Source organism: Bombina bombina, chromosome 8 (assembly GCF_027579735.1).
Source record: "Bombina bombina isolate aBomBom1 chromosome 8, aBomBom1.pri, whole genome shotgun sequence".
In the NCBI taxonomy this organism is placed as follows: domain Eukaryota; kingdom Metazoa; phylum Chordata; class Amphibia; order Anura; family Bombinatoridae; genus Bombina; species Bombina bombina.
Window position 1 is genome coordinate 166,575,271 of NC_069506.1, and position 10,864 is coordinate 166,586,134.

Below are 10,864 nucleotides of genomic sequence, written 5' to 3' on the forward strand. Positions count from 1 at the left end.
GAGATTGTAAATATGTTCCTAACAATGGAATATACCTATGAAATTAATTCAGTTATGGTTTTTTGAGAGCGTGTAAGATCAAGCATTACATTTTCAACATGAGTTGAAACCCTTATTTGAAATCAAAATTGTGTGCAGCTTTCAAATATATTAACGGCTAGATTTAGAGTTTTGTCGGTAACGACCCGCGTAGCTAACGCTGGCTTTTTTCTGGCCGCACCTTTTAAATAACTCTGGTATTGAGAGTCCACAGAATGGCTGCGTTAGGCTCCAAAAAAGGAGCGTAGAGCATATTTAACGCAACTGCAACTCTCGATACCAGAGTTGCTTACGGAAGCGGCCATCTTAAAAAACGTGCTCGTGCACGATTCCCCCATAGAAAACAATGGGGCTGTTTGAGCTGTAAAAAAACCTAACACCTGCAAAAAAGCCGCGTTCAGCTCCTAACGCAGCCCCATTGTTTGCTATGGGGAAACACTTCCTACGTCTGCACCTAACACCCTAACATGTACCCCGAGTCTAAACACCCCTAACCTTACACTTATTAACCCCTAATCTGCCGCCCCCGCTATCGCTGACCCCTGCATATTATTATTAACCCCTAATCTGCCGCTCCGTAAACCGCCGCTACTTACATTATCCCTATGTACCCCTAATCTGCTGCCCTAACATCGCCGACCCCTATATTATATTTATTAACCCCTAATCTGCCCCCCACAACGTCGCCTCCACCTGCCTACACTTATTAACCCCTAATCTGCCGAGCGGACCGCACCGCTATTATAATAAAGTTATTAACCCCTAATCTGCCTCACTAACCCTATAATAAATAGTATTAACCCCTAATCTGCCCTCCCTAACATCGCCGACACCTAACTTCAAACATTAACCCCTAATCTGCCGACTAGAGCGCACCGCTATTCTAATAAATGTATTAACCACTAAAGCTAAGTCTAACCCTAACACTAACACCCCCCTAAGTTAAATATAATTTAAATTTAACGAAATTAATTAACTCTTATTAAATAAATTATTCCTATTTAAAGCTAAATACTTACCTATAAAATAAATCCTAATATAGCTACAATATAAATTATAATTATATTATAGCTATTTTAGGATTTATATTTATTTTACAGGTAACTTTGTATTTATTTTAACCAGGTACAATAGCTATTAAATAGTTAAGAACTATTTAATAGCTAAAATAGTTAAAATAATTACAAATTTACCTGTAAAATAAATCCTAACCTAAGTTACAATTAAACCTAACACTACACTATCAATAAATAAATTAAATAAAATACCTACAATTACCTACAATTAAACCTAACACTACACTATCAATAAATGAATTAAATACAATATCTACAAATAAATACAATTAAATAAACTAACTAAAGTACAAAAAATAAAAAAGAACTAAGTTACAAAAAATAAAAAAATATTTAGAAACATTAGAAAAATATTCCAACAATTTTAAACTAATTACACCTACTCTAAGCCCCCTAATAAAATAACAAAGCCCCCCTGTTCCGATCAGCCAATAGAATGCGAGCTCAATCTGATTGGCTGATTGGATCAGTGTAGTGTTAGGTTTGATAGTGTAGTGTTAGGTTTAATTGTAACTTAGGTTAGGATTTATTTTACAGGTAAATTTGTAATTATTTTAACTATTTTAGCTATTAAATAGTTCTTAACTATTTAATAGCTATTGTACCTGGTTAAAATAAATACAAAGTTACCTGTAAAATAAATATAAATCCTAAAATAGCTATAATATAATTATAATTTATATTGTAGCTATATTAGGGTTTATTTTACAGGTAAGTATTTAGCTTTAAATAGGAATAATTTATTTAATAAGAGTTAATTTATTTCGTTAGATAAAAATTATATTTAACTTAGGGGGGTGTTAGGGTTAGGGTTAGACTTAGCTTTAGGGGTTAATCCTTTTATTACAGTAGCGGCGAGATTCGGTCGGCAGATTAGGGGTTAATAATTGAAGTTAGGTGTCGGCGATGTTAGGGAGGGCAGATTAGGGGTTAATACTATTTATTATAGGGTTATTGAGGCGGGAGTGAGGCGGATTAGGGGTTAATAACTTTATTATAGTAGCGGTGCGGTCCGCTCGGCAGATTAGGGGTTAATAAGTGTAGGCAGGTGGAGGCGACGTTGAGGGGGGCAGATTAGGGGTTAATAAATATAATATAGGGGTCAGCGGTGTTAGGGGCAGCAGATTAGGGGTACATAAGTATAACGTAGATGGCCGTCGGCAGATTAGGGGTTAATTATTGTAGGTAGCTGGCGGCGACGTTGTGGGGGGCAGGTTAGGGGTTAATAAATATAATATAGGGGTCGGCGGTGTAAGGGGCAGCAGATTAGGGGTACATAAGTATAACGTAGGTGGCGGTCGGCAGATTAGGGGTTAAAAATATTTAATCGAGTGGCGGCGATGTGGGGGGACCTCGGTTTAGGGGTACATAGGTAGTTTATGGCTGTTAGTGTACTTTAGAGCACAGTAGTTAAGAGCTTTATGAACCGGCGTTAGTCCAGAAAGCTCTTAACTACTGACTTTTTTCTGCGGCTGGAGTTTTGTTGTTAGATTTCTAACGCTCACTTCAGACACGACTCTAAATATCGGAGTTAGGAAGATCCCATTGAAAAGATAGGATACGCAATTGACGTAAGGGGATCTGCGGTATGGAAAAGTTGCGGCTGAAAAGTGAGAGTTAGACCCTTTCCTAACTGACTTCAAATACCGGCGGTAGCCTAAAACCAGCGTTAGGAGCCTCTAACGCTGGTTTTCACGGCTATCGCCAAACTCTAAATCTAGGCCATAGTGAGCCATAGGTAAATATTTTAAGCACATGGTTAAAGTAAGCTCCAGAGCAGCAATATACTAGTGGGAGCTAGCTGATCACATCTGGTTATAAGAGGCAAATGTGATAGCCACCAATCACAAGCTAGCTCCTAGTAGCACATTGTTCCACCTGTACCTACTTAGCTTTTTAACAAACAATACCAAGAGAACTATGTGAGCTTGATAATAGAAATACATCTCTTACAATTTTACACTCTATCTAAACCATGAAAATGTAATTTTGAGTTTCATGTCTAGAACCTCCTGTGCCAACTATGCACCTAGAGCAGGACAAGGTTAACTGGAAAATTCACTAAGCTGTCATTTAACCTCACCAGTTTCCCCACTTCCTATAACTGGCCAGATTACAAGTGGCACACTAACAGCTATGTGCAAGCGAAAAGGGTTTTATTGCGGGTGTTTGCGCTCATATTAAAAGTAAACGTGCGCACTTAAGCCCAATTGAAGTTAACATGCTTCCTCAGAGCTCTGGTCAACTATTTTTTTAAACAAAATGTGTCACAAAACATATCAAAATTATATTATAAGGTAAAGTTAGTCATAATAACACTATATGATAAAAAAAATGTAAAAAACTATTGCACAAAAAAATTATAAAGGTTCAAAGATATGAGGTCTCGGGTTAAAACAATTATATGTATGTATAAATGTATTTACAGACATATATACACATATAAATACATCAACACATATGTATACATATATAGACATATACATGTGCATTGGAGCCCTTTGCAGTTAAGTAGATAAAGCAAAAAAAAAGCATATTTATGCTATTTTCATTTTTAATAAAGTGTTTAACTATGTATTTACTGTATTTATTTTACATTCCAATGTTCTGCACATTGCATAATATGTTCTATGCATTTTTATATAGATATTCCTATATATATATATATCTGTATATATATATGCCTGTATATAATCATGTATATATAAAGTATATACAGTATATATATATATTTATTTATATATGTAAATATATATATATATATATATATATATATATATATATATATATATATATATATATATATATATATATATACGATAGATATCATACCAAAATACTATATATATGTATATATCTATGAGTAAATAGAACATATGTTTATTTATTTCTAAAAAGATATTCCTATATATATATCTGTATATATCTATATATAATCATCTATATACAGTCGCAAAAGTTTAGGCACCCCTGACAATTTCCATGATTTTCATTTATAAATAATTGGGTGTTTGGATCAGCAATTTCATTTTGATCTATCAAATAACTGAAGGACACAGTAATATTTCAGTAGTGAAATTAGGTTTATTGGATTAACAGAAAATGTACAATATGCATCAAAACGAAATTAGACAGGTGCATACATTTGGGCACCCTTGTCCCTTTGTTGATTTGAATACCTGTAACTTCCTAGTACTGATTAATTGAAACACACAATTTGTTTGGTGAGTCAATTAAGCTTTAAACTTCATAGACAGGTGCATCCAATCATGAGAAAATGTATTTAAGGTGGCCAATTGCAAGTTGTTGTTCTCTTTGACTCTCCTCTGAAGGGTGGCAACATGGGGGCCTCAAAACAACTCTCAAATGACCTGAAAACAAAGATTGTTCAACATTATGGTTTAGGGGAAGGCTACAAAAAGCTATTGCAGAGATTTAAGCTGTCAGTGTCCACTGTGAGGAACATAGTGAGGAAATGGAAGACCACAGGCACAGTTCTTGTTAAGGCTAGAAGTGGCGGGCCAAGTAAAATATTGGAGAGGCAAAGGCAAAGGATGGTGAGAACAGTCAAAAACAGCCCACAGACCACCTCCAGACCTACAACATTATCTTGCTGCAGATGGTGTCACTGTGCATTGTTCAACAATTCAGGGCACTTTGCACAAGAAGAAGCTGTGTGGGAGAGTGATGCGGAAGAAGCCTTTTCTGCACATATGCCACAAACAGAGTCGCTTGAGGTATGCAAACGCACATTTGGACAAGCTAGCTTCATTTTGGAAGAAGGTGCTGTGGACTGATGAAACAAAGATTGAGTTATTTGGTCATAAAAAGGGGCGTTATGCATGGTGGCAAAAGAACACAGCGTTCCAAGACAATCACTTGCTACCCACCGTAAAATTTGGTGGATGTTCCATCATGCTGTGGGGCAAGTGCCGGTACTGGGAATCTTGTTAAAGTTGAGGGTCGCATGGATACCAATTAATATCAGCAGATACTTGAGAATAATGTTGAGGAATCAGTCACAAAGTTGAAGTTAAGCTGGGGCTGGATATTTCAACAAGACAACGACCCAAAACACTGATCAAAATCTACTCTGGCATTTATGCAGAGGAACAAGTACAATGTTCTAGAATGGCCATCCCAGTCCCCAGACCTGAATATCATTGAAAATATGTGGGGTGATTTGAAGCGGGCTGTCCATGCTCGTCAAACATCAAACCTAACTGAACTGGAGATGTTTTTCAAGGTGGATTGGTCCAAAATACTTTTCATCCAGAATCCACTCATTAAACTCATTACAGGCTATATGAAGCATATAGAGGCTGTTATTTCTGCTAAAGGAGGCTCTACTAAATATTGATGCAATATTTCTGTTGGGGTGCCCAAATTTATGCAACTGTCTAATTTTGTTTTGATGCATATTGCACATTTTCTGTTAAAGGGACATAATACTCATATGCTAAATCACTTGAAACTGATGCAGTATAACTGTAAAAAGCTGACAGGAAAATATCACCTTAGCATCTCTATGTAAAAAAGGAAGATGTTTTACCTCACAATTTCCTCAGCTCAGCAGAGTTAGTTCTGTGTAAAATGTTATACTCAGCTGCTCCCAGCTGCAGGTAAAAAATTTTTTAAAAAAATGAAGAAATTAACAGCAGCCAATCAGCATCAGCAGTGCTGAGGTCATGAACTCTTACTGTGATCTCATGAGATTTGACTTAACTCTCATGAGATTTCATAGTAAGCTTCCTTTACCTGATTGGTGAAATAATATGAGAGTTCACAAGGCTCATCCTTTCAGCTGTCCCAGGACAGACACACTAAAATGCTGCTAAGAAATCCTTTACAATGGGAGGTGGCTACTGAGGAACTTTTGAAGTAAAATATCTTTCTTTTTTACATAGAGATGTTCAGGAGATATTTTCTAGTCAGCTTTTTACAGCTATACTGCATCACTTTCAATTGTTTAAACATTTGGGTATTATGGCCCTTTAATCCAATAAACCTCATTCCACTACTCAAATATTACTGTGTCCTTCAGTTATTTGATAGATCAAATGAAATTGCTGATCCAAACACCCAATTATTTACAAATGAAAGTTCTGGAAATTGTCAGGGGTGCCTAAACTTTTGCATACAACTGTATATAGGTCTAGATATATATTGTACCAAAATATTGTTAGATATATGTAGAAATATGTATTTGTGAATAAATACCTCTCCACTTGTAATTTGGCCCATTATGTTTTAGGCGTGAGCTTTAGAGAAGAAGATGCATAGAATAACACAGATGATAGTGTAGAGGATTACACAATACCTCAGGGAAAGTTTTAAAGGCAATTTTTGCCTTGGGAAATGTGTATCTCATTAAAGGGGAGTTCACTAATGAACTTTGTGTTAAGGAGATACACGTTTACAATATAATGCTTAGTAAGATTCTAAGAATAAGGCTCTTAGAGGTATATTTATTATAGTGGGAGCGGACATGATACAATGATGTTTCATAACTTTTGTTTCTGGAATACGGAGCTTGATAAATATGCAACTTAGAGTTCAATAGAGTAAAATCAGCAAATGGAAAAATTCCAGCAAGACTAAGAACTATTTTGTGGATTTCATTTTAAGTTTACTGTACCTTTAAATCTCTAAGGGCCCGATGATCAAAAAGTCTCTGGGCTGGTGAGATTATTAAAGAATGATCGCCAGTCCTTCTGTTCCCTGGTGGAATGATGATCTAAAGCCACTTTTTACCCTGAAAACCATTCACACAAAAATATGCAGAAAAAATTGTAACAAAATATTCACTAAAAACCGAATTTTATCAAAAATGTTAAATTTGTATTTAAATTACTCAGGAATAAATCTTATTAAATATGCACAGCGTAAAACTTTATTTAAGTACACTGGATGTTTAAAAATCACTTTGAAATTTGTACTTTTAAATACAAAATACAAAGTGTAATTGGTTTTTTTTGCAAAATGGGCTGATATTGAAATTGTCTCTCTAATCCCAGCGTAATTCTGTAAAGATCATCGCACTACAAATCTTGCAGTTCTTTCTTGCTAACTAAAAGGTGGCAAGCTTTTCTCAAAACACTGAAAATACTTATAACCCTAACAGACAAAGACATACATACGAAAAATATAGGAGATGATAAAATGCTATAGCAGAAAGCAGTGTAATGTGATTTATATTGGCGGCAGGATTTCATTTTTAAAGTGCGCCCCCTGCTCTCTGCTAACTTCGCTCTACAGAGCAAAGTTTCCCTTTCTAGCGAGCGCTATTACTTTCAATAGGAGACATCTCGCCACTCGCAGGGACTGCCCATTTTTAACATTATTTCCATCAGGGCAGCCCATGCAAAGGAGGTTGAGAAAAAAACATGCCTGAACTAACGAGGATTAGATCATGGATCTAGTAATAGTATTTATGGTTCATGTCATGTAATAATATCTTGATTTAGTGTAGCAAATATGTAATCTATTAATTTTTTAAAGGGACAGTCATGTCTTAAATAAACTTTCATGATTCAAATAGAGCATGCCATTTTAAACAACTTTCCAATTTACTTTTATCACCAATTTAGCTTTGTTCTCTTGGTATTCTTAGTTGGAAGCTAAACCTAGGTAGGCTCATATGCTAATTTCTTAGACCTTGAAGGCCACATCTAATATAAATGCATTTTGACAGTTTTTCACCACTAGAGGGTGTTAGTTCATGTGTGTCATATAGATAATATTGAGCTCATGCACGTGAAGTTACCAAGGAGTCAGCACTGATTGGCTAAAATGCAAGTCTGTCAAAAGAACTGAAATAAGGGGACAGTTTGCAGAGGCTTAGATACAAGGTAATTATAGAGGTTAAACGTGTATTATTATAACTGTGGTTGGTTATACAAAACTGGGGAATGGGTAATAAAGCGATTATCTTTTTAAACAAGAAAAATTCTGGTGTTGACTGTCCCTTTAAATGCAATATTTATTATTACATGATTTATTTTTAGAAAAATAATTGTATGAGTCAGTAACAACAGTAGTTGTATGATTGTGGGCACCTCAGCCAGTTTTTGATGCATCCCTGTTATCCTTTTCAGACTTTCTTCTTACCACAAACTAAGAAAGCTCATAAAACAAAATACCTACATTAGATGGCCTGACGACCCAGAGGGTGAAGAAATCTTTTGGCTTAAGCTTCGCAAAGCATTAGATGAAGGGGTTTATGAAGAGGATACAGTACAGCTTGCCGTGACAAATGGAAATTTTGCAATTTAAGAACATTTCTGTACTAGAATACTAAAATATTTTGGGCCAGATGACAAGTGGAGTGCTATTTATCACTCCCGCTCGCGCTTTTTAGACATGTATATGTACGTATGTCTATGTTGAAGCCCTTTGCATGTCTTTTTTTTAACACCTGAAACCTCATATCTTTGAGCCCTTATAAAATTTTTGTGATAAAAAATTTAAAATAATTTTTATCATATAGTGTTATTTTTTATGTGCTTTGTGACACTTTTTTGTTTCGCAAAACAGTTAACCAAAGCTCTAAGGTTGCAGTTTTATCACACAAACTCTCCTTTCGACGTGCGTAAACAGCCGTGATAAATCCGATATCGCTCACACTTAACTGTATTAGCACGTCACTCGTAATCTGGCCCTTTATGTATATATTGATTTTCATAACTATTACAAAATTATATATATATATTTTTTTAACTGAATACGCTTTTTATACAATGTGATATATTAGAATAAGGCGTGAAGGAAATGTTAAATTCTTAAAATGTATTTTTAACTACATCATTATTGCTCTATTTATTATATTGATAGTAATACTTAGTTCTTAGAAAATGACTATTACAAAAATATTTTGATAAACCTGTTAGCATAATGTATTTTTTTTATTATTTTTGCATATTTTTTAAACATAAACTCCTACAATCTATTAGGTAGGTCCGCCTATAAACAAAACATAAAAAATACTGATAATATTTTATGACATAGCCTTTCTTCTTTTATTTTATTTTTTAGAATCATTAAATATTATAATCTAATAGGCAGGAGGGTCTATGAACAAGTATTAAGTAATAAGTATTCACATTTTGCAAAATATCTTTTGACATAAAGGGCACAATTATATATGTTGCATATTTTTCAGCCAGTAAGTCCACCTCGCACATCGGGTGAATTACATAACACACGCCACAATATGATAAACTAGCGTAAGTTGTAAAAACTGGTGAGGTTCAGAAATGTGCGCAACTACACATTTCTTGCATCGAGAGTAACTTACGCCAGTATATTGCACGCGTAACTAAAAAATAAAGACTAATTTTATTTTTATGTTAAACTCACAAGAAAAAATCGAAAGCAAAATAAATTAAAAAAACAACATGTCAAAACGCCATCCAAAACCCATAAACCGCCATCCCCCCACATCGCAATAACATCAAAAATGTATTAACCCCTAAACCACCATCCCCCCCACAACGCAAAGTACATAATTAAACGATTAACCCCTAAACCACCATCCCTTCATAACGCAAATTACATAATTAAACTATTAACACCTAACCCGCCACCCCCCCACAATGCAAAGAACCTAATAAAACTATTTACCCCTAAACCGCCATCCCCCCACAAGGCAAAGTACCTAATAAAACTATTAACCCCTAAACCTCAATTCTCCCACAACGCAAAGTACCTAATTAAACTATTAACCCCTAAACCGCCATCCCCCCACAACGCAAAGTACCTAATTAAACTATTAACCCCTAAGCCGCCATCCCCTCACAACGCAAAGTACCTAATTAAACTATTAATCCCTAAACCGCCATACCCCCACAACGCAAAGTATTAAACTAATAACTATACCCCCTAGCTTAACCCAAATTAAAATACACATAAAGCTTAACCCAAATTAAAATACACATAAATAAAATAAAAATAAAAAATAACTACCTAAAAAAAATATTTTGGAGGGTTTGGTGAGTGGGGGTTTGCAATGTTAGCAGCTGATTTCTTCTTTTTTTTTTCAAAAGAGCTGTTAACTTAGGACAATGCCATATAAAAGGCCCCTTTAAGGCCTATTGGTAGTTTATTTCTAGATAAGGTTTTTTTTATTTTGTTTTTTTTTTAACGGGATTTTAGAATAGGTTTTTGTATTTTTTGTAATTTTAGTGGGGGTTTTGTAATGGTAGTTTTTTAATTTTATTTGTAATGTTAGGATTTATTCTTTTTAGTAATGTTTTTTTTTTCTGTAATGTTAGTTTTTTTTGTAATTTAGGCTTTTAATTTTTTGTAATTTTTTAATTTATTTTTAAAGTAGTTAGTATAGATTTAGTATATTTTTAATTTTATTTGTGTATTTTAATTGGGGTTAAGTTAGGGGTTGTTAGGTTAGGGGGCTAAGTTATTAGTTTAATACTTTGCGATGCGATGTGGGGGTTTGGCAGTTTAGGGGTTAATAGTTTACTCAGGTGTTTGCGATATGGGGGTTGGCGGTTTAGGGGTTAATAGTTTACTTAGGTGTTTGTATTGTGGTGGGTTGTCGGTTTAGGGGTTAATAGTTTACTTGCGGTTCTATGTTAGTTTATGGGAGTAAAAATGTAATCAAGGCCAAAATTCCTTATTTGTTTTTCAACATTTACATAAATTAAAATGTATACATTTTCTTTGCTTATATTATAAGAATTATTTCTAAAAAAAAATTACTTATATGCAAAGATACATAATAATAAACATGT

At 34.5% G+C, this 10,864-nt stretch overlaps 1 protein-coding gene across 1 annotated transcript in view; it reads left to right on the forward strand.

Annotated features, from left to right (window-relative positions):
- Nucleotides 1-8,820, forward strand: part of LOC128638618 (toll-like receptor 13) — a 126,237-nt gene extending 117,417 nt beyond the window's left edge. Inside the window, exon 3 of the mRNA XM_053690681.1 lies at nt 8,213-8,820. Within this exon, the coding sequence (XP_053546656.1) occupies nt 8,213-8,390 (178 nt within the window). The 3' untranslated portion in view covers nt 8,391-8,820. The remainder of the gene's footprint in view (nt 1-8,212) is intronic.
- The last annotated feature ends 2,044 nt before the right edge of the window (nt 8,821-10,864 follow it).